Source organism: Propithecus coquereli, unplaced genomic scaffold (assembly GCF_000956105.1).
Source record: "Propithecus coquereli isolate 6110/MARCELLA unplaced genomic scaffold, Pcoq_1.0 Scaffold46, whole genome shotgun sequence".
Classification (NCBI taxonomy): Eukaryota; Metazoa; Chordata; class Mammalia; order Primates; family Indriidae; genus Propithecus; species Propithecus coquereli.
Window position 1 is genome coordinate 5,449,211 of NW_012150396.1, and position 24,462 is coordinate 5,473,672.

The following is a 24,462-nucleotide window of genomic DNA, read 5'->3' on the forward strand; positions in this document are numbered from 1 at the left end:
GTGACCAGGAGGGTCAAAGCTACCGGAAGCCGCTTTCAGTAGGTCTGATCACAGCACACAGGAGAGACGCCTCACCTGGGGACAGGGCTAAGGCGCCGCTACGCGGGGTCAGAATCTGCCGAGAGAACGGCGAACCAGGTAGTGCCGTGGGTCTGAGAAGGTTCCACTCACAGCGTGGGGCAAGCTGACCTCAACAAGACAATGAGAACACGTGCAGGTCTCCCCCTGTGGTCCCGTCAAGCCAGTGGTCTCTAACGCTGCCTTCCCGCTCTGATGCCTCTCGGCACCGCCCACCAGGCCGGGCCCCAACAAGTACGCGACACTCCAAAAAGTTAACAGCCCTCCCGAAGTCACGGGCCAAAACACAGGGCCGCGAAGAAACAAAGCACAGGGAGCTTCCTAGATATTGGGGCTTCTGTCATCCCTTGGCTCTGAAAAGGACACACCAGGGCAAGAGAAAGCAGCACGGGGACAGCCTTCTGCCCTCCTGCTAAAACCCACGCGATGCAATCCCCAGTGGCAGGGCCGGTGTGACTCGGAAAGGCAGGACGGGAAAGCCGGCAGAGCGGGCAGACACACACTGACCTCCACCAGCTTCATCACGGGCACCGGGTTGAAGAAGTGGAGGCCGCCAAATCGGTCTTGTCTGGTGGTGGCGTTGGCTATGCTTGTGATCTGCAGGGAGGAGGTGTTGCTGGCAAAGATCGTGTGTCTGCGGAGAGAGAAAATGGCGGCACATCAGAACGAGTCTCGTGTTTGGAAACAGTCGGCCCCGCACTACTGCGGGTGCGATGCTCGCGGCCGATCTGTCGTCCGGTCCCGCAGAGGAAGTCGGGGAAAAGACACCTCTTCATACGAGAGGCTGAGATCAAGGGACCTTTATTTAAACATTGAAATTTTAAACTAAGTAAAATTGGAATTACCTGTTCCAAAGGTATATTTACCCTTCACCAATCCTCGTAACTGTGGGGAACAACATGTCTCCTGTCTACTTACATTGGTTAACTCTCATGGTAGGTGAGAATAAAAGGAAGTGGCTAATCAAGCTGCTTAACCAACCCGAGTCACAGAGTGACACTCTGAGTGATCAATGACTAACAGAAGGAAGGGTGCATCTCAGACACCTAAAACCAACAAAAAACTAAACACACCCTAATCCTCAACCAGAAACATCTGACAATAGATATTAAGGCCTTTTCCCTTAAGTGAAAAGCGTCACGGTTCCACTGGATGGGAATTAAAATGAAAACAGAAAAAAACCAACATGGTCCGAAGAAGTTTGCAGGTTACACGGGTAGATTTGGGGGGGAGGATATAGGCACATGCATGATACAAGCGCAAGGCATTCTGCTCACAAATCCCCTCGAAAAGCACTGCCATCTTATTTTGTGTGCATAATATGTTATTAATTTTTAAAAGTCCGTACTGACTTAACCCAGATTTAATTTTTTAAGACCCCAGCACAGTGGGCTGCCAAAGGCGTCATGTGGTCTGTAAGGCCGGCTCCCAGGCTTTCCTATAGCGCCCCCTTGTGGATGCAAGAGCACAAACCCACCCGCTGCTCACTGCGAACAAGGGCTGGGCAGAGGCAGGCAGGGCAGGGGTCCCTCACTGCCCAGATCAGGGTGCCGGCTTCGCTAAAAGGCAATACTGCCATCTGCCTGAAATCAGGGGCAGGTGCGAGGAGGCCAGAGCGGCAAAGAGGAGAAACCAGTAATTTAGGAGGAGGGAGGAGGGCGACAGGCGAGGCCAGTGTGGGTGGGGGGCCGAGAGCCCCCCTTCAAGGCGCAGCACAGCCGTCCGAGGCAGGCCATGGAAAGGCCAGGCAGGGGAGCTGTTCCTTTTTTTAAAAAAAAAAAAAAAGACCTATTTTTAAGGTTTTAAAATTTTAGTTTTTAAAGTTTTTTTTTTTTTTTTTTTTTTTTGAAAAAAAAAAAAAAAAAAAAAAGACCTATTTTTAAGGTTTTAAAATTTTAGTTTTTAAAGTTTCTTGCTTTTTGGCTAATGGAGAAATAATGTAAACCATGCCACCTTGCAGAAGGTAACGAAAAAAGACCCTCTGCCAGGAGCAATGTTCGTGGCTGACACAAGCGCTCTACCGGCCTGCCCCACGACAGCCCGGGCCCAAGGCTGCGCCAGCCACGGCTCCACAGTCCCCTTCAGAAAGAGGCGTCTCCAGCATTAGTATCATACTACAATTGCAACATGGCACCTTTGCATGGGACATGCGAAGGGCCACTGGCTGCTGAAGGGGAAACTCAGGCACACTTGGTAAAACAGTGAAGCGACGTCAGAGTCCAGGCCCGGGGGTCTGCAGTCCGCGGCACTCCCGGCACGTTTTACCAGGAGGAGGATCTGTCCCCAGCAGACCTCCGCCTCCGCCTCCACCTCTCCAAACCAGGTCAGGCTGGCGCTGCTCCCAACAGGTGCCGCACTGCCCTCTTGCAAGACACACATGATGTGTTTACATGTTAAACACACAAGATTGTCTTATCTTCCAAAAAACCCATGCTTTTATATTTTCCTGGAAACCCCTGACTCTCTTGGACCATCTTTTGTTTTTCTGGCACTTACGTACCAAACAAACTATTTTTCTCTTAAACGTACTAAAAGAAAATCTACACCACAGGCATGATGATCACTGGCAACCCCCCAAGGCCCCAGGCCCTAATACCGAGAAGAAAGGGGGGTGGTGGGGAGAGCAAAGGATCGGAGAGGTCGTGCTCTGCCGAGAGGGGAAGGGCAGGACTCGGCTGCGGCTGCCTGTGGGCCTTGGTCAAGCTTCCGGCTTGCGCTTCCTACACGGCTGCTAGAGAGGTCTTGCTCTTTCCAGGGCCCAGCTGTTTCACCGGGGCTTCCAATGGAAACTTTACCACCTGAATAAATTTTCTTCTCCCAGGACAGGCTCTAACTGTAAAATTGGTGGTAAAGCGTATCTCAATAAAGCAGCTAAAAAGAAAACTCCACACGCGTTCGTTGACAGCGGGGATCTACGATGAAAACAGTGCAGAGAGGCACGGCTGAAGGCCAGAAGCAAAGTCACGTCTTCCGAGTACCTACCATGGGTCATGCCCTTTCCTGTCACGTGTCGTGTTTCGCAGCAACTCAGGTGGAACAGCCTAGGACAGTGCCCGATACACGGCAGGCCCCAGGAAAGGTGAGCTGAATTCAGTTAGTTCCCTGAACAATTCTGTACAGTGGGCACACGAACGCCACTTTACACAGGAAAACTGGTCTCGGGCAGTTAGAACTGGGAAGGTCTTAGAAGTTACTTACCCTAAACTCACATTACAGACGGTGTAACTGAGGATTTCTCCAGGGTGAGAGAGAGAAGTGGTGGAGGGCTGGCCCCAGGCCCTCGACGGCCCTTCTGCTACCCGACACTGCCGCCAGGGGGCAGGCGGGTCCTTCACTGTCCCTAGCAATTACCACCCTTTCAATAAAGGTGATAAACTGCTTGATAGAACTCCCCTTCCTGGAGCGGGTGTTTTATTATCTTGGAGGGCTCCCTGCCGACTTGGCAGCCAGCAGGGATAGTGAAAGTGTCTTCTGTTTCTGTCAGATGTTCCTGCAGCCCCTAAATGCCAACGTGAAACGCATGAGCACACCGACCAGCAGAGTGCCACACGGACCACGGAAAGACAAATCTCTTCTCTTTGTTAGGGGTAGGGCCTCTCCCGCCACTGGGCCACATAGCTCTGAGGGTTGACATTCCAGCAGGCTGGTATGCAAGTGTCTCTCTTTAGCCACTGCTCAATGGTGGCTCCCTGAGAATGACTTCTGTCATATAATCTTATTCTGTCATTCGGGTCCAACCAAGGGTCAAATGTGGCCAGGCAAATCCCAAGAAGCATCGGTCAGGCGTCACAATCACCAAAAGCCAAGAGTGAAACACAGTCGAAGACTCTGGATTTTGAGGGGCAGTAGAGCACCATGTGAGCACGAGCTTGTTGACACTGCACAGATAATGCCAAGGCCTGGGCACCCTACGCCTGACCTAGGGTGGTTGGCCCTCCTCTGCCACCCTCTGCCAGGAATCCTGGTAAGAATTCAATGCTCCTTAGAGTGTTTGGATTGAACACAGACAAAGCTCAAAAGAGGAGAGTTCTGGGGAACTTTGCATAAACAGAGCGGCACTCCCAATTATCTCATTCTGTTTGCCCCACCCAAAACAGGGGGAGACAGGAGATTGCTCTGAGCTTCCTCAGCAGACATTTAAGCCCATACCCAAGCCTCCTCCATTCTCGGGCACGGGAGGCCCCCAACCAACACGCTGCGAGAAACAAACAGGCCTGTCCCTGGATGGACCCCACCATTTTGCCATGGGTAATTCCACCCTCCCTGGGGACAGGGATCAGATTAGGGCAGCTCAAGCCGCAGGGAGCAAACTGGGAGTGGGGGATGGAGAACAACGGCAACACTACTGGCTCTGCTGGAAACAGCTGTGGGGCAGTAGAAAGAGAGGTCCAGGGGCTTGGTCAGAAGATTCCTTCCTGGAAGAAGGCAACAGCAAGGAGGAAAGCTCACGGCCCGGGGAGAGAGCCCTCAGACCCCGACGAGGATGTCCAGGGATCACGTACTCAGCGGCAAACTTGTCCAGCCTTTTGAAGAGCTCGTTCTTCACCGTCAGGTTCTCTACGATGGCCTCCACCACCAGGTCCGAGCTGTGCACCACGGCTGCGGCATCCGTGCTGGTTGATATGCTGCTCAGGGTCTTCTCCACAAATTCGTCGCCAGCCTAATGCAGTGGGAGGAAGGAGAGAGCGTTCACCGGCTCGCCGGAAACTGTGTGTGACCTGCTGCTCAGGCATAAGGAAAGAGGAGGGCAGGAGAGACCAACACACCCAGACACAACTTCGACGCACTCTGAAATTCTGAGAAACAAAACTCCCTCCGTTTCTGCTTAGGGAGGATGACATCCCAGTGTACCTGCAGACTTCAGGGCAAGAGCCTGCCTGTGCACAATCCCAGCTGTGTGGTTTCTCAAGGTCTTAGCTATCTCTGCTTGGGTTCCCACACTGTTCGCAGCACCTGTTTCGGGGTCCCTGAGTGTCCACGAAGCCTAGAATCTGTCTCTCAAGACAAGGGCAGGAGCTGAGCTCAGCACCACACAGCAGTCTCAGGGGTGGTGCTGCCGCTCCTCTCGGGCAGGAGGCAGAGGCTAGCGGGGAAGGCAAGAGCCGGGGAGGGGCAGCTGAGCTGCGCAGTCGTTCAGCACATAATAACTGCTCGTCACGCCAGCAGCTGGGGTTTCAAACACAAGCTAGACACAGCCCTGCTCTCAAAGAGCCTGCAGTTCTGTCTCTTCCTCATCTCCTCCTGTGACGCCAGGTCCACACACAGACCTCGGGGCAGACACAGAGACGGTGCCGCCATAAGCTGCCATTTTACTTCAAGAGGTAATTTGTCCACAGGGCATCAGAACAGTCTTAATCAGTAAAGGCATCCAAAATCATCATGGAATAGGTAACTAGATCTGAGCTGTTAAACAGAAATAGAATGTGAGATGATAGGTAATTTTAATTTTTCTATCATCTACATTAAAAAAAGTAAAGACATTAATAGGTGAAATTTTTATTCAACCCAATATATCTAAGACACTATCACATTAACATGTAACCAATATTAAAAAATATTGAGATGTTTCATATTCTTTTTTTCTATTAAGTCTTTAAAATCTGGAGTCTATTTTAACTGAGAGTGCATTGGTATGCGGACTACCCACATTTTGAGTGCTCAAATGACACGCGTGGCAATCGTACTGTCAGCACAGAGCCCGGCAAAGGGAAACTGACGCCTCCCTCTGCCACGGTGTCCTGGCAGGGGACAGAAACAGCCGGGAGACTCCTAAGGAGCTGCCAGTCAGCAGCTGAGCAACTTGGGCACTGGGGCCACCTTTTCACCTTCAGGGCGTGGCTCAGAGCCTCGGCCCAAGGAGAGGGCTGGAGTTTGCACAGTAAACTAGAGGAAATGCAGGCTGTCCGGTTCAGACTCACTCTGTCCTTGACTCCAGGCCTCTTACGATCCACTCCACCCGCACCCTCATCATTACACCCTCCTCCCCCGTATGGGGTCCCCCCACCCTGTGATTAAAAACACAGTGACTGGTGAAGGAGATCTTAATATTTATCTTGCTGTAATCCGAGGCCAAGGTGGGAGATCGTTTGAGCTCAGGAGTTTGAGACCAGCCTGAGCAAGAGCGAGACCCCGTCTTTACTGAAAACAGAAAAATTAGCCGGGCATGGTGGCGCATGCCTGTAGTCCCAGCTACTCGGGAGGCTGAGGCAGGAGGATCGCTTGAGCCCAGGAGTTTGAGGTTGCTGTGAGCCAGGCTGACGCCACAGCACTCTAGCCCGGGCAACAGAGCAAGACTCTGTCTCAAAAAAAATATATATTTATCTTGATATTTATTCTTTGGATTTCATCAATGAGAGCATAAAGCTATCTCTGCTCCCACCCATCTGGTTTTTAAAAGGTGAGTAAACATCAGGAAAAATGCAAACCAAAACCACAATGAGATACTACTTCTCACCTAAGATGACTACAATAGGAAAAAAACAAAACAGAACAGAAAATAGCAAGTGTTGGCCAGGATGTGGAGAAACTGGAACCCACTGCTGGTGGGAATGCAAAATGCATAGTCACTAGGGAAAACAGGTTGTCGGTTCTTCAAAGGGGTAAACACAGGATGACTACACAAGGCAGCAATTCCACTTCTAGGTATGTACTCCAAAGAACTGAAAACCAGGACTCAAACCAATGGTATACGTGTGTTCACTACACGTTATTCACAATAACCAAAATGTGAAAACGACCCAATTCCATTAACAAATGAATGGATAAACGGAAAGGGCGGCCTTGCTGCAATAACAGGAAACTATATAATCCAGCAATTTTCTAAAAGCAGCTAAAGATCGATCTTCAGCTCTCCCTACCCTGCCTACTCTTTCTCTCCCTAGCTGGCTGGCCCCTGCAGCGACTAACTCTGTTCTCACAAACATCTGAAAAGAGCCAAAGACGAAAAGCAAATGTAAGTCTCCCTTTTTACATTCACCAGAAACTGCTTTTAGAATTTGTTTTACGGCCCCAAGGTGTTCCTGAGAAGCTCCAGGACAGACAGCAGGGGGACAAACTCCAGGCCTCAGTTTCCTGACCAAAACCGTATCTCAGGGGCAAAATCACACCCCCTGCGATAAGCCTGACTAGCTCGGCGATAACTTCTCCAGGAAAGGAGAAAACAAGCCTCTGTCTGCTAATTACTGCACAACAATTACTGTTTTCTCCTCCTTTCTCTCTGTCCTCTGGCTGCTGGCCCTCCCTTCTCTTTCTGCGGGAGGCCACCCTGTCTCCCTGCTCCCCACCTTCCCTTCTCTCTCTCTCTCTCTCCTCTAAGAAGATAAACTTTTTAAACTGTTATATCATAATTTCTGCATGAGAAATCTTTCTCCACCCACACCGTGAGCACCTGCCAGGCTTTCTACCCTAACATAAACCAAAAGTGGTTCACGCATAAACGGAACGTCACGCAGCTGTGAAAGGAATGGAGTGGCACATGCTACGACACGATGAACTTGGAAAACTTTGTGCCAAGTGAAAGGTCAGACATAAAAGAGTAAATACTGTATTCCACTTACGTGAAATGTGTGAATCTAATTAATTCACTGAGTTATGTACTTAAAAATGGTTAAAATGGCAAATTTTATGCTATCTATATTTATAAATAAAAAATTTAAAAAGGCAACTAGACACACCACTGTGGATACCAGAGGTAAAAAGCAACAAAAGCCCTATTTACACACTTCCCTGCCTGTATACAGAGAAAATCCATCCAAGCCCCAAGGAAACCCATCTTAAGCAACTTTAACAAGGGCACAAAAGTAAACAGAAGTTCACTTGGATAAGTGCGCAGTATTTCTAATTAAATACAAACTCCTAAGTGAAAGTCACTGGAAAAGCAGCCAGATCCGACAAAAAAATCAGCAAACCAAAGTTCCCAACCTCCTAAGAGCTTCTCAAATTCTTCTCTCTTCTGCTCCTGGAAAGTGAGAATGATTCGCCCTCTATTTTCCACTCCAGTTTATCAGAAACAGGAAGAAGATATTATCTAAGCAATCAAAAGTTTCTACCTAAATACAGCATTTATTACATTATTCTTTTTAACTCACAAGCACAAAAATTATCTTCCTGTTTCTCCCTCTTCCATCCTTTTAGCAAAACCAGAGTTCTTCAATTCCAAATTCTCAGTGTTCTTCTAGAATGAGTTTACCACCTGCAGAAACTTTCTCCTCAACCTCAAATCCTACCGAACAATATGGTTAACTTCTCCTGTTTTCTCATCAGCACCCCCCGCCCCCAATGTTTAGTGATTATGTTATTATATTAAAGTTATGGGGAAATGAGCTTTACACAAACGAACTAGAAGAAGAAAGAAAACAAAGGCCAGAACCCCCGACCCCCACTGAATGTGAAGCAGACAGAGGACTGGTCTAAAAGTCACTGGTCATAGGACGTCACCTTAGGGTTTTCTGCAAACTTCTTCTTTGCCACTCTCCTAAGGCTGTCCTCAATTCCCCGTCTGGATTTTGCCAGGATGTCCTCGGTTTGGTCTACCAACACTACCATGTGGCCAGTTGCTGCAGCAACCTAGAGCAACGAAAGAATAATTTATTTTTAAAAGAAAGAAAACATAAAACGTAAAAATAGAAGAAGAAAACAGTAGAATTTCATATCCCACATGAATTCTATCACCATGCCATTCCAAATATTGAACAAACATAATGATGAGCCCGTATTAACCGAACACACATTCCTTGCCAGACGCTGTTCTACTGTTCTCAGCCCTTTTTGTGGAATACAGCAAATTCTCAAAACCACCTTAGAAAGTTAAGAAGCATCTCCAGGGTCACACTACAGGTAGACGGCAGAGCTGGGATCTGAATCAAGGTTCTGAAGGCCACGCTCTAAAACCCCTTCCCTGTACTCTGACACCGAGCCCATGTGCTGTTGGAATTAAGCAAAATCAGAAATCCAGTTTCTCAGCGGCACTAGCCACCCGTTCACAGAGCGCCCGCCACGGGGCCACCATCCTTTCTCCTCAGAGCTGGAGCGGCCCCCGCAGCCCTTAAATCAGCAACAAGTAAGACTTTTATAATCGTGGCAAAGACTCCTGTCCCCAGGGCTTAGTGACAAGACTCAGTCATTGAACTGTACACTTAAAAATGGTTAAAATGGTAAATTTTATCACAATAAAAAAAATTGAAAGGCAACTAGACACACCACTGTGGCTACCTAAAGTACGAAATAACAACGGATGCCCTATTTGCACAGTCCTCTGCCTGCATACCGAGGACTGGAATGAGCTCGCTACCTCCGTAAACTTCTCCTCACCCTCACATCCTACCGGACAAGACGGTTATTTACTTCTCCTGTGTTCTGGTCAGCTCTCCCTCAACTCAGGCCAATTCAGGACGGGCAACTCCCCTCACCAGGCCACGCCAGCTGCGGGAGCCACCCCGAGGTATGGAGTGTGTTTAGAGACGCCCCCCAAGTTCAAGTACAGCCAGTGGCAAGTCAATCCCTATGTCAGCACAGTTTGGCAACAGCTTCAGCAAGGACCATGGAATAGCCAGTGTGGCTAAAAATAGGCCACTGGGTCACCTTACAGGCAAGTGTAAGTGCATCAGTTCAGGCCGGAAGCAAGAGAAACATGTGGTTCAATAAAAGGTAAACGAGGCCAGAGGCCAGCACCATCGAGATGCCCTCAGGAAACCAGGAAGCCCCATGCAGAACCACTGCTTTGCAACCTCTATGGCGCCACGAGCGTGTAGGAGAGACGCAGGTTAGCTGGAATGAACCTGCCCAGACAAACAAGGAGGTGACAGTAAAAAGTAGTCCCAAAGCATGGTTGTGACTGTGAGATTTTTGAAGTCAGGCAACTAAAACTCAAAGCAGAAAACCAATGAGGAAAAGAAACAGAAACAAAAGGGCACAACTGAAAGGCAAACAAACAGGTTCAATCCCAAAGCAAGATTCCATGGGACAGTTTTCAAAATGGCGAGGCAGGTTTTAAGTGCCAGTTCATTAACAAGCGCATCTATAGCTTCTCTGGGAACGCAGCAGGTGTGTGCACGAGCCTGCTGGGCCTGTAGGTAGCTTCAGGACTGGAAAGTCTGACGACCAGAGCAGGGCCAGAGGGGCGGTGGGGCAGAGCTGATAAAAGGACAGAGGCAAGCAGCAAAGCCGCCCGTCGTCAGAAACACGTGACAACCTACAGGCAGGCAGCACAGTGGAAACAATGCCGCAGACACAAAACACCCAGCAATCCAGGCCAAGGTTTCTCCCTGAGGGACAACAGACCAACGCCCACCTAGACTACAACTCAAATCACGTGACGCAAACCTGAACCTCCAAGTTGAAAAATTCTAAGCAAACATGCGAGAGCAATTTAGAAACTGGGCAGGAAAGAGTCAGAGAAAGACACAGAGAAAGACAGTGGGCCAGCGTGGCCTCCCAGCTCACGGCTCCCGGGGAAGGAGGTGAAGGACGCAGACCGACAGCTGCCTGCGGCGGGTTGCTCACTCCAAAAACAGCGTTGTGAATTTGCAGAGCAGCAGCGTGGACGCTCAGCGCAGGAAAAACGGTGACGGGAGATACATTCCCAAAGATCGGAGATCGGGAAGAATTCAACAGAGAAGAGATCCGGAGTGCCACCCGACCTACAGCAGGACACCCACCACCCCCACAGACCTCCCCATCCGCTCACACAGGGACACGCCTGAGTTGGCGCAAAGCTGTGGCACAAGACAGCAGGCTCTGTGGAGAAGGGACAATAGCGGTAGCCACGGTGCACTCTCGGGAACACTGGGCTGGGGAGGGACTGGACTGAGCTGTGGCTTCCTGGGACCGTTCGCTGGAATTTGGAGGGGGCACCCCTGGAATTTGGAGGGGGCACCTCGCCCCCGGAAGTCAGCGGGACCAGGGCACAGGAGCTGACGGGACAGCAGCGGGCTCCGCCCTTGGAGAGCCTGGCAGTTGCTTTGGCGCGCTCTGGGCAGGCGAGGGGAGCCGAGTTCTCCGCGCAGCGGACCCGCATCTACGGGAACCTGGCGTCTAAGAGACAGATCGCGGCCTATCTACCCGAACCCACTTCCCGGTCCCAGCCGCCTCCTGCCTCCAGGGCCCTCAACCCACCCTCTAGGTTGGGTCGGCCTGCCATCTGCGTGCTCCCCATCAACCAGAGAGTCCTACGCACACAAGTCCAGAGACTGCCGCCTCCAGTGAGCAGGAAGCGTCCCGTGGACGGAACGCCAAGCTCCCCGCCTCCCCAGGGCGCCTCCCATCCTACAGACTCGCGTCAGACAGCAGGCGCCATGTTGCTTCTGTAACTACCAGGCACCTCTGTCCTCCCCTGGGGGCTTCCACTCCCCAGGCTCCGTCCTGCTCATTCCCACACAGACGTTTCTCCACTCCGACCCAGACTGCAGGAGCCACAGGAGTCCAGGGGTCCCGGGGTGATCTGCGTGACTTCAGAGCCTGGTCATTCTGGGCGGACTGCATTGCAGAGAGGGGGCTGGAAACGACCAGAGGGTGGACCTTCCGTTACCAGACTCTTTCTCTCCTCGCCCCCTACCCCTCTCACGGCTAGAGAGAGACAACTGAATTGCCACACAGAGGCTCCCACAGGGAGTGGGGCTCAGAACTTCCTTTCTGGGGTCCTGCAGTGCACTGAGGGGTGTTTGGACTGTACGCTCCCTGCCTGCCGCCAGCCCCGCCCTGCTGCCACTTGCCTGGCAGCCCCGTCAGGACGGGCCCCAAGGCAGAGGGACAGCGAACCACTGGGGGCACCTCGTGGGTGACACGGGACCAGCATTCTTCTCCCTGGCACGGTCAGGAATTGATCTCCAGTGCGCGCTGCCTGAGAGGGGCACGCTTGTCGCTCCAACTCAGGTTGTGCAAAGGCAATATATGTGAGCATTTGTACCCCTGTAACATTTTGAAATTAAAAAAAAGAAAAGACTCAGCACAGCAGGCCTGAGACTGCTATTCTCAGAAAAGGCTTGCTTGCAAGGTTGGCTCTTGGGTGGCATCTGGAACTTAAGACTTCAGGAGGGTTCCTGCTATTCCCTGGTAAGTATGACTCACTGGGCCTAAACCGCGTGTGCTAACAACGTAGCTCATGCTGAACGCCTGCCTTCCTTCTCGCAGTAGGGCATTCTGCAACGTGCCAGGCAGTGGGTGCCTACATGGCCAGCCCCAACAAAGAACCGGGCACTGAGCGTGGGGAGCGGGCTCTGTGGCTAGCGAGTGCACCGGAGCAGGCTTCCGGGAGGTGAGAGAACAGACGGGCGGCAGCGCGCAGGTGAGACAGGTTCCTTCGCTGTCGAGGGAATACAGCTGCGGTGAGAGCATGGCCGAGAACATGGCGAGTCCTTATCCATGGCTCAGAACAAGGTGGCAACATGCCATGGGAAAGCGTGATCACACGGGTTCATGCAGGAGATGACACCGTGGTTACATAAGTGTGCCGACTCCCAGCTCCCAGCAAGGCCAACAGAAGACGCCCTGGCAATTGCTTCAGTTTGGCCTAAGAAACCCACTGCCCATATGAGCGGATTTCCCTCACCCCGAGTCTCTCACGAGCTCCCCAACAGACATTTCCCGTGTGTTGTCGCGACTTGTTGCTGGGGGCATTAAGTGTGTCCTGGGGGACTCCCCTGGGAGAGGACCCTTGGAAGCTCCTGCCTGGCCTCCTCTGGACTTCACCCCACATGCCTTCTCCCTTGGCTGATCTGCTTTGCTTCCGCTGCAATCAATTATAGCACGACTCTACGCGGGTCCCGTGAGCCCCTCTAGTGAATCACCAAACCCGGCGGCGGGTGGGGGGGGCCCCGACGCAGAAACTAAGAAAATAAACTTCAAATCCCGGCTGGAGGTGGCGAGGAAGCTGCGGTGCTCTGAGACGGGCGGCCCTGGGAGCACAGCGGCAGGCAGGAGTGAGGTCACTGACGGGGCGCAGCCTCTGTGAGGCTGGGGCAGGTGGAGGTGCAGCCTGGGGGCCGTCCATGTTTGTTTGGGCTCCTCTGACAGTCCCTCTGGAACGACACAAGTGATTTTCACTTTGTTCCTCTGCCTGGGCTCAACCTCTGAACAGGCCAAGCAGCTTTCCCGGGATTCGTCCCTGTCTAGGTCCCAATCCACCTTCCCCCACTGCCTCCCCAGGCAGCCCCAGGGCTCTTCGGCTCCTCGAGGAGTTGGGGGACAAGCATATTAGGCATGAGGGGGTGCCAAAGCTGAGAGGTGCAGAGACGAAGACAACGAGGGCAGTGTGCTTTTACTCAGCGAGTTTATAATCACTGAGAAAACATGAAAAAAACAAACCCAACAACCTGGGATGCCAAATCACACAAAGACCACCACAGTGAAGACCTCTGTCAGCCAGCAGATCTCAGAACACTGGCAGGGGGTGAGAGGAATACACCCAGAACGGGCCCAACTTCCAAGGAATAAAGTATCAACCTTAAAGAGGTGGGGCGCAGCAGGCCAGGGAGGTGCTATCACAGCTTCATTTCCAGAAAGCCCTTTCGAAGTTATGAGAATCATGTTTGACTGTGATTGTCACTGGGCATTTTTGGTTATGTTGCAGCTAAGCCACAATGCTGGCTTCATAATTACTTTTTTTAAACTATAAGCAGAACCGAACCTAGAGAGGAAGCACCTTCAAATATTTAAGTCAAACAAGAGGCCCGCACATTTGTAAAAATACTAAACTTCAACCAGGAAAACCCACAGCCAAAAACGTTTTCAGCGTAAATGCTGACTTTCCTCTTCTCTCCAAAGTCCTCTGATAAACGCCCCCACCCCACGGCTTAGAGAGGACGGGGGCTAATTCAGTCACTGCCTTTCTTCATCCTGGCATCTGAATGGCACACCAGAAACAGCACATACATGCAGAAAGTCGCAAAAAAAAAAAAAACAGCAGCTACTAAATCAAGGCTCTCCAGGCAACGCTCCAGGAGAGCATAGTGCACATGTCAAATGATCGAGTCAAAGTAACCGAGTGTAAATGTTTGTTTGCTTCCCCACCTCACAAAACACAGGAGGAGCAAGGAGGGGCCAAACCAAATAAGAGAGAAGAACAGATTTTCTTTCGCAGAGTGTTACTAACTGATCATGTTCCTGCTTTGCAAAATTTTCCTCAGCCTCACTGGTCTGAAAGAGGCCGCGTCTCTTGTGGGAACTTCAGCTCAATTTTTCTCCCTACCTCAGTCAAATGCCTGGAGTATTTTCTACAATTTTGGATTCTCTAAAATGCCCAAACTTGCATTTCTGGTCTAGTGAGAAGGCAACAAATATATGCTCTAAATGCTTTTATTCCTGGCCTTTTTTTCCTTGGTTATCCCACAAAACTTCAGGGAAATATGAAGGAAATCTTACGGTGTAGACATTCCACAGACAGAAAGGACACTCCTGCTTAAACCTAAAGTGCATCATACAGTTAGGTCTAAACGAAGAAAATACAGATGAAGAAGAGAAATTTTAATTCTCCTTGAAATATCTTCCATTTTAGGGTACAGCTCTGTGATCTAGGTCACAATGTGTTACACAGCAATAAACCACCATCGCAGCATAACTTCGAGTCACTTCAAGATAGAGCAGCCTTTGCATTTCACCCCTTTGCATTTAGAACCCAGTCTAACTGTCCGAGTTCCCTGCAATCACTTCTTACAGACATACCCTAGAGACACAGGTCAGCAGCCTCTTAAGGGCAACTTCTTGTCTTATTCATCTTTGCAAACCCCAGTGCCTGACCCATCGTTAGCACTCAATGCATGAACAACACATAACCCAGTGCCTGGTACACATTAGATGGTCAATAAAATAGCCACAGGATTCTGGGTCCAGTGTTCTTTGAGTCTGTGAATCTACTGCAAACGGGGCTGGTGTTCCTCTCCCACTGGTGAGTTAATCTAAGTGGACTACCACAGAGATGGACTTAGTGTACGGGAAGGCTGTGCCTAACCTCCGTCCAAACCATGAAAGCTACACAGCTCTCATTCCAGACTGGCTTGACAGGCTGAGCTAGGCTTATTATTATTAATGGACTTGTCTTATTTCTCCTATGAGATCCCCGAGAGCTGAGAGAGCCAAAAGAAGTCAGTCTCTACCTACCCTCGATTAACACAAAGAACATAAGCTTTTAAAAAGAAAAAAGTCAAATGCGGCAAAAATAAGAGGTGCCACCCACAGAGCACCTACTATGTGCCAGGCTCATACTTTGCATTTTCCAAGACTATTTCTGATTACTGCAACAGCACTGTTGAAATACACAATACCTGCATTTTGCAAAAAAAAAAAATGGGATTAGAGAGGGTGAGTCACTTGCCTAAGATCACTCAGCTCTTAAGCCAAAAAGCCAGGATTCAAATTCCAAGACTGCCTGGTTCCAGAACTTGTCTTCATGTAATCCAGTTGGGAGTAAAAGGGATGTTGCCTTATTTGTTGAAACAACCAGCTTTTAAGATACAATAAAAATAAAATGCCAAGTTACAGAAATTTCATGTTATTGTTTTTTGTATTCTCTTTCCCCAAGCCCTAACTAACAAACAACAAGGAACTGGGAAAAAAAATCACTAAAAAGTCCCCCTGAGAAATCACATGTCAGTTCTTCCCCAAACTAAAGTCCTAACTTATACATCTTGAACAGTCCTTCAGGAAACTGGCATCACCACTCCATTTTACAGATGAGGAAAACTGAGGCTTAGCGAGGTTGAATAATGTGTCTAAGGTCCCATGGCTAGTAAGTGGAACAATAACATACTCACCAACAAGCATCTTTTGGCTTTAATGAAATCACAGTCACAGTATTAGCAAAAATCACTTGATAAACAAGAGCACCATCCAGACAAATGACAGTTTCCACGTCAGCATTAGAGACTCAAAAGCAAGACAAACACGCATACACTTAGCAGCTCTCACAGCGTGGGTCCTGCACCAGCAGGAGCGCCATCACCTGGGACTTGTTAGAAAGGCAAATTATCGGACTCCACTCCAGCCCCAGTGAATCAAACCTGAGGTTGGGACCCAGTGGGCCGTGGTTTAACAGCTTTCCAGGTGATTCTGATGCACTCTAAGGTTAGAGACCCATTGCTCTAAGACCTGTGCCCCAATCTGACTGCAGATTAGGATCAGATGAGGAAGATTTAAAGTGACCAAACTCCAGGCCCCACCTGCAGATATTCTGATTCATTTAGCCTGGGATGGCGCCTATGCATTGGCATTTTAAAAACACCCCCAGATGATTCTAATGCACAGGGTGCCAAGCACTGCTCTAAAATAACCTGTCAGCCCTGATCCCTGCTGCCACCCACAACAGCCATCCTGGTTTGCCTGCTATCTCCTCAAGCTTCTGAGAGAGTTCCAAGGTCTTCCTGTTGCCCTCTGCCCACGAGAGGGTTCCAGGCATTATCCTGAATACAATATTCAGAAGCCTCCTCTCTGCAAACTGCGGGAAGGTCAGGCCCTACCAGGCCCCTTCTGCCTGGGACTCTTCAACATCAGGGTCTTGTTCCACCTCCGCTAAATAAAACCTGCTTCCTAATTCCTTTCCTGAAGGTCAAGCCCCGCACTTGTTTCCTCCAATTACGCTCCATCAGTCCCTTCCCCTGGAATGGCTCTTCTAACCCTGACCTCTGGCCACATCTGCACCCACCGTGCCCTGTACTGAGGATCCTGACGGCTTGCCGCGGGCTCCTAGCTAACTAACCTCCACCACCCTGGACCTCGCAACCCGCCCACAGGGTAGTGCTGGGGGGAAACCCTGAACCTCCCGGAGAAGGGGAGGTTGGAAGACTCCATGACCAGCTAAATAAAACCAGAGCCCGCGGAGGTTTGCACCCTAATAAGAGCTCCCATTCTGAGTGCTTTCCAAGTGCCGGACATCAGGCCTATCATACGTCATTTAATTTTTATTTAACCAATTCTCCAAGGTCAAATACCAATTTTAAGGGAGTGTCACTTTACAGTTCTGTAGTTTGTTCTCTTGAAAATGGGATAATTATGACATTAAAATCTGAATTAAACGAGCATATGACTGTTTTTGATATTTGGAACAGGGGAATTCATCACACTATTATATGAACAACTATGCATTCGAAGTGAGGATCCAGGCAACACATACGTGTGCCACACAAATACCGTGCTGACCACTGTGAGGCCCAGCTGTTCGGTACCCAAAGTCCTCACGCCAGCATTCTCCCGTGCCTGAAACTGCTCCGTTCTCCACTTTCCTTTCTTCAACATACGGCAGAATGTTCTTGCAGGAGGCCCTGTGACTTCACTTGGCACCAGTAATACTATGATCGCAAATGCACCCAAGGGGATGATGTCTCAGATCTCACTAGTGATGAAAATAAACATTCATATCACCCAGAATGTGCTTCTATTAATTTCAGGATCATCAACCAAAGGAAAACACAAATTTTAAAATTTCTTATACAACTTTCGGATTTCCAAAATAAACCAGAATGCCCTAGTTTGAAAAACAATGGCCTCATCTAACCTTTCTGGTAATCGTGAAATCAAATCTTAAATAAAGAAGGTGTGTATGGCAAGTTACGATATCAAATAAACATGTGAACTGAACGCAGTGTCAACAGCCCGTGCAACGTTCCCCTTTTGGTACCACATACCGCCCTAAACACTAGCTTAGGAGCATATTACCTTTCAGCAACAGCCTCCTAACCGGGCTCCCAGGCTCCAAGCTCACCTCTCCCAACTCTTGACAGACGTTTGTTTCATCTTCCTCAAGGACAACTCAAACACACCTCTGCAGGCTCACGTTCCTTTCTCCAACAGACGCCCACGTCTCAAAGTGCAGTAACCGCCAAGGCTATCCTGCACAAGCCCTTCTTTTTGACCATAACATCTCATTTCCAGCTAACTGCTTTCTTTGTTCCCTTCTTGTAAAAATCATCCCCCATTCCTCCTGAGGCCAACCTCTCTCCTGCGATAGAAACTGGTGGTTCATGGTTACGGGTCCCAGTTACTTCTCCAGAATAAAATCCACAGTCCTTCAAAGTGACAAGTACTCATTCATAGCTTTCGGTGACACGCTGGTTTGAAGCTAAGACAGAAAAAGAAGTGCTATGTTTTTCTCAGAAGCCCAGTAATTGCACTGGAGTCTACAAACAATCTGGACAGTGGGGAAGCCTTTGGACAGTTTGGGTAAAAAAAAAATGGGTTATTACAAAATGCTCCCCATCCAATGATCAAAAGTCACAGACAAAAAACTTGGCTTCTCAGAGGTGAGTGCTTTTGAGCCCCTGCCCCAACGCCTGTGCTCCCTTGGGGACGGACCAGAACTACTGTTTAGAGTCCCATGCTGGGCACATCACTGCAGCTGCTCCTTCCCTGACTGTTGCCTGCTACTCACTCAACATCTGCCTGTGCTGTTCCTGGCCCTGGTATATGGCGGCAAACAAAATAAACACCCTGCTCTCAGAGCGCCTGCACGTCTCCTAAATTATCCCACCTGATCCTCACAATGGCCTTTGGGCCAGGGGCATCGCTCCCATTGTAACACTAAGCAAACTGACAGTCGACATGTGACGGGGTTGGAAGCCAGAGCTGCCTGCTCACGCGCTGCTCTTGACCTAGAACAGCACGTCTGGTCTGAGGGCAACAGTCCGAAATGGCACTGGGCAAGGGCCAGACTCCGGAGCCGGTGTGCCGACTGGGAGACAGAGAACATTCCTTAACCTCTGCGAGCTGTCCACTCATCTGTAAAACTGGAGCAACAGGGTTGTTTGGGAAGGTTAAATCAGTTAATACAAGTCGAATACCTGTAACAGTGCCTGAAACACTTCATACTCATGAAATGAACACGAGCGATAGATCTGTATTTTAAAAGCCACAATTTGTGAATTACCTTACGAATAAGTTCTCAAGAAATCATGACTAGTTTTGTTGCTAAAAATGCTTTATGACAAACTAGGTAACATTCAAGTTATTTTAGAATTATGAGAAATCACAGTATTAGTTTGAAAGGATAGTGAAAAAAAGGAGCTATAACCAGGGTCTTTAGTCAATTACCAAGTGAACAGAATTCTACAAAAGTCTATGTTATTTTGGTGAGCAGATTAACCATCTTCTAACGTGGCTGGAATGCTAGGCAAGAGGAGAACTGGGTGGGGGCAACTGCTACATGTTGCCTAAAGGAAGATCAACATTCTTTGTGTGGCATGTCCGCCCCTGGGATTTCAGAGTGGATTTGTGCCTAACACACTCCAATACGTGAGTGTGTCTTACGTCTTTTATCAAAGGGGCTGTGGACAAGGCCAGGGGCAAGTGGGCCTGTGTCTGTGCCCATCTGTGAGGGCACATGTGTGCGTCAGGCGAAAGATGGCCACAGACACGCAAAGCTCACTGTCCTCCAACACAGGTTTCTTCTCTAGCACACGGAGTAAACTAAGACACCTAGATTCTCAACTACCATAAGAGATCAGCTCTCAGGTAGCAGCAAAAGCATTTATTGTTCAGGTTTATTAGCTACAAATAATCAGGATCATCAATTTTTAGAGCAGGAAGATACCCCAGAGATCATCCAGTGTGGTGGCTTTCAAACATTTTTAAGTCATGAAGTTCTTCTCCATAGGAATGCACACAGAAGACCAACATGTAAAACAAAAGTCAGAGAAGGACGGTAGTCTGGGAACCACCAAGGAGATTCATGGAACCCCAAAAGTCCATCAGAACGTAGTGTAAAAACCTCTGATCTATTCATGCTCATTAGGATGGCTATTACAAAAAAACAAAAGGATACGGAGAAATAGAAATTCTTGCATTACTTATGGGGTGGTAAAATGGTATAGCTGCTATGGAAACAGTATGGCAATTTCTCAAAAAATTACAAATAGAATTACCATATAACCCAGCAATTCTATTCCTAGGAATATATCCAAAAGTATGGAAAGCAAGCACTTGAACAGGTATTTGTACACCCATGTTCAAGCAGCATTACTCACAATAACCAAAAGATGGTGGATGAATGGATAAACAAAATGTGGTCTATACACACAATGGAGTATTATTCAGCATAAAAGGGAAGGAAATTCTGGTACATGCTACAACATGGATGAACTTCGAAGATACCATGCCAAGTGAAATAAGCCAGTCACAAAAGGACAAATACTGTATGATTCCACGTATATGCAGTACCTAGAGCAGTTACACTCACAGAGACAGAAAGCGGAAGAGTAGTTGCCAGGGGCTGGGGATAAGGGCGGACAAGGAGTAACTGTTTAATGGATACAGAGTTTCACGCTTGCGAGACCGAAAGAGTTCTGGAGACGGACGGTGGTGATGGCTGCACCTCGCTGAGCACGTACTCAATGCCACTGAAGTGCATTCTGAAAAACCGTTAAGATGTAAACTTTCATGTTATGTGTATTTTACCACAATGAAAAAAAAAAAAAAACCCCAAACTTCTGGTCTAATCCAACACAACAGCCTCCTTTTACAGAGGAAGGAAATAGGGTCTAAAGCAGAAAATTATTCGCCAAAGACAAGACACATACAGGCACTGGTGTTCCTTCTGAAAACCAGTTCTGCGAAAGGCGCTTCTGTCCGTGTCACTCACCCCACCGGACTCTTCAGTGGCTCCCCAAGATCACAGAATAAAACTCCAGTTCCACGCAGGGCACGCAAGGCCCCGCAGGGATCGGGATCCACCTCCGTCCTGGACACGCGGCTCACTGCTGCCTGAAGCGTGACACTCTACCACCAAGAGGCCTCGTAGCTCCCCACATCTGCGCTTCGCATCTCCCCACCTCCAGCCCTTCACCGGGTCTCGCCTTCTCCCCACATCACCTCCTTAACTAAGCCTGAGCATCGCTTCCAGATATTACCCACTCCCGAGATCCTCCAGCCCCAGGCTGCGGTAGTAGCTCTGCACACGCCCGCGCTGCACCTACCGCTGTGTGTTACCGTCTGTACTCCTCTCCCTGGGCTCCTGACGACGTGGCGTTCACCTCCGTGTGCCGACAACCTAGACCCTGTTGGGCTGTGCTGGGCCCTCAGGGAGTGGTGACTGAACAGATACATCCGGTGAAAAGGCCAAATGAGATCCGGTGGCTCTTGCCACTGGTGTAGCTGAGGGCCTTTCCCGATGATGGGAAGATAATTATATTACTGAGGGCCTTTACTTAGAAAAGAATTGCATGTATCTTGGATAACACCCATTCTTCTTGAATTATGCAATGATACCGCCCAAGTTACTGCCCAGTTTCTGGGATGGAGACGGCAGTGGAGGGTGAGCTACAAAAGGAGAGAGGCCTTTTCTCCTCCTCCCACAGACATGTTATTTCTACAGCAAATGAAAAGGACTCTTCCTGGTGCTTTTACTTGAGTGACCATAATTTAAATCAATGCAATGAGAACTCGTTTTATAATACAGTGACCAACAAACTGTAAAGCCTTGAGGACGAACCGTCTGCAATGGAAAAAAACTTATTTGAAGGCCATGTCCTCAGCTCCATGACTCTTCTGGGCCTGGTGGAAGGCAGGCTTAGCCAGAGAGGAAATATTTTTAGACAGGGGTGCTTCAGAGCTGTAAAAATAGCCAAGTGAACAGCACACTTGTCAAAGCCCCGAGTACTCTGGCCGCAGGACCAAGTAAACGTGCCAAGCAGAAGCACGCTGGATTTATACATTAAATACATTTGCAAACGTATCCCCAGACTTGAAGCAGCTTCTCTGAAGCACAACTTGAGTGGTCAATCTGTGAGAGCTACGTCAACTGGCCCAGTGAATGGGCTCCCTCCCATGACCTCTCCTCGACAGTTCCCCTGGATGTCCCACAAGCTCCTACATTACAAAAGGGCTGCATTTCATCAACATCACATCTGGAATCTCTGAAAAATCCCAGAGTTATGCAAACTATCTACTACACCCCAATTCCGATTTCCCCCAGATTCCCAGAAGAAGAAGACTGAGTGTGTGCTCCCTGAGCACGACGACGGCCCAGAGGCTGCTGTGCCTTCACAGGGAGGCCTGCCCTTGTGGATTCTTGTGGTTAGATCCAGAGAGGAAAAAAGTCGTAAATCGGTTGCATCTCCCAGAGCTGGCGGTTCTGGGTTTATGATTACCTCTGGTTGCGCAACGTCTTGAACTCTGCCATCAGCACAAGCTGTCCTCGCTGACTTCGACAATCAGCAGAAGGCATTCTGTGGAGGCTTTCCACAAGCACCATCGCCGTAACCAGCCAGTTTGTTCTTAAATCAGTAAATTAATTGGCTGGCCTCCTTTATCACACTTAGATGTTTATATTTCAAAAAGTATTGCTACAAAGCCAAGAAAATATGCCCCTGTTTTTAGACTAAAAGTCTATTAGACATAATTTTTAATTCAATAAGCATCCAGGTTTAGTAACGCAGAGGAAATAATTTTTCTTCCAGGCCTTCCACCCACAAATTCTGAAAAGGGGAAGGGCTAAGCAGACATGCCAACAGCATCAACCAAGTCTTAGTTATATTTAAGAATCCCAGACTGGACGCAGTGGCTCATGCCTGTAATCCTAGCACTCTGGGAGGCTGAGGCGGAAGGATCACTTGAGCTGAGGAGTTCAAAACTAGCCTGAGCAAGAGCGAGGCCCCATGTCTATTAAAAAAAAAATAGAAAAATTAGCCAGGCGTGGTGGTACACGCCTGTAGTCCCAGCTACTGGGGAGGCTGAGGCGGGAGGATCACTTGAGTCCAGGAGTTGGAGTTGTTGTGAGCTATGATGACACCACTGCACTCTACCCCTCTACTCAGGGCAACAAAGTAAGACTCTGTCTCAAAAAAACAAAGAAAAGAATCCCCGAGATGTTGCCAGGGATTGATGGACACTTTCTGGGTAGAGGAGAGTTACAAATCCAAACTGTTCTCAAGGAAGAATAATATGGCAATGTTTGTTAAGATGAGCAATTTTTTTCTTTTAGCTATTGCTGAAAGGACCAATAAAGGGGTTCCCACAACAATTCAGGTTACATGTGTAGTCCAGGAACTATAAAGGAGAGAGCAGAGGAAAGAGCCCTCCTCAGAGACGCAAGTTACAGAGCCTTTTCCAGAACAGAGGAGACAACGACTGTGACCCCTCTTCAGAGTACATACGGCTGAAGAATGGCAATAGCAGTGACAGGAGGAGGAAACTCTTTGGGAAAAGATGGAAGGGGGAGAAGCAGGGAACATAACAAATGAATGAATGAAGTCTCGGCAGGTGAGTCTGCGTCTATTACGGGCAGAAAGATGGCAACACAGCACCCGGATGGAGATGATCGGCAGATGACTCTCGCTTTGAGTCTAGAGCTGAGGAGAGATCAACCTGGTACCTGCTGATTCCAGACACCCACAGAGGATTCCCTCGCCCACGGATGCGACGCTTCGCTCCACACGACAGCACGGGCCGGAGGTGGAGGCAAAGCTGTGGTTATTTCAGCTCAGGGATCTCCAGACGGCAGAACAGAAGAGAGACCCAAGTTCTGGCCCCAGTTCCACCTCTGACCCTTGACCCCAAGTACCATGTCTGCAGGGCTCACTATTATAATACGAAATGACAGACATCAAAATGCTTTGAACAGAATAAAGTATCATACTTGGAGAGTTTTTTTTTATGTGCCAGGCTCTATTCAAAATGCTTTATGAGCATGAATTCAGTGCAATACCCAGACAGCCCCTGCCGTACACTGAGCTCCACAGAGACAGCCCCAGGGCGAGTGAGAGCCGGACGGGCACTAGGTGACTCTGTGCCTCCCTGAGGAAAAAGAAATAAACGTGGGCAAAGGACATCCCAAGAAGTCCAGAGGCAAAATGTCATCATACGCCTTCTTTGTGCAAACTTGCCGGGAGGAGCACAAGAAGAACACCCAGATGCTTCGGTCAAATTCTCAGAGTTTCGCAAGAAGTGCTCAGAGAGGTGGAAGACCATGCCTGCCAAAGACAAAGGAAAATCTGAAGATCTGGCAAAGGCGGACAAGGCTGATTATGAAAGAGAAATGAAAACCTAAATCCCTCCTAAAGGGGAGCAAAGAAGTAGTTCAAGGATCCCAGTGCACCCGAGAGGCCTCCTTCGGCCTTTTGTTCTGAGTGTCGCCCCCAAATCAAAGGGGAACATCCCAGCCCCATCCGCTGGTGATGTGCAAAGGAGAGATGTGGAATGACCCCACAGATGACAGGCAGCCTTAGGAAGAGAAGGCTGCAAAGCTGAAGGAAAAATACGAAAAGGATATTGCTACACACTGAGCTAAAGGAAAGCCTGATGAAGCAACGAAAAAAAAAAAGTCATCGTCAAGTCTGAAAAAAAGCAAGAAAAAGGAGGAAGAGGAGGAAGATGAAGAATATGAAGATTCATGACCAGAGACATGCACACAGCTAGTAGCTGCTAGAAGCTTTTTCTTTTTTCTTCCTTTATAAAGCAAAAAACCTGTGC

The 24,462-nt window shown here is 49.0% G+C and overlaps 1 protein-coding gene across 1 annotated transcript in view; it reads right to left on the bottom strand.

Moving 5' to 3' along the window:
- Window positions 1–24,462, bottom strand: part of HADH (hydroxyacyl-CoA dehydrogenase) — a 42,275-nt gene that overhangs the window by 14,091 nt on the left and 3,722 nt on the right. The window contains exons 2-4 of the mRNA XM_012655126.1: window positions 8,515–8,643; window positions 4,581–4,738; window positions 586–712 (exon numbers count right to left, since the gene is read on the bottom strand). Of these exons, the coding sequence (XP_012510580.1) occupies window positions 586–712; window positions 4,581–4,738; window positions 8,515–8,643 (414 nt within the window). The remainder of the gene's footprint in view (window positions 1–585; window positions 713–4,580; window positions 4,739–8,514; window positions 8,644–24,462) is intronic.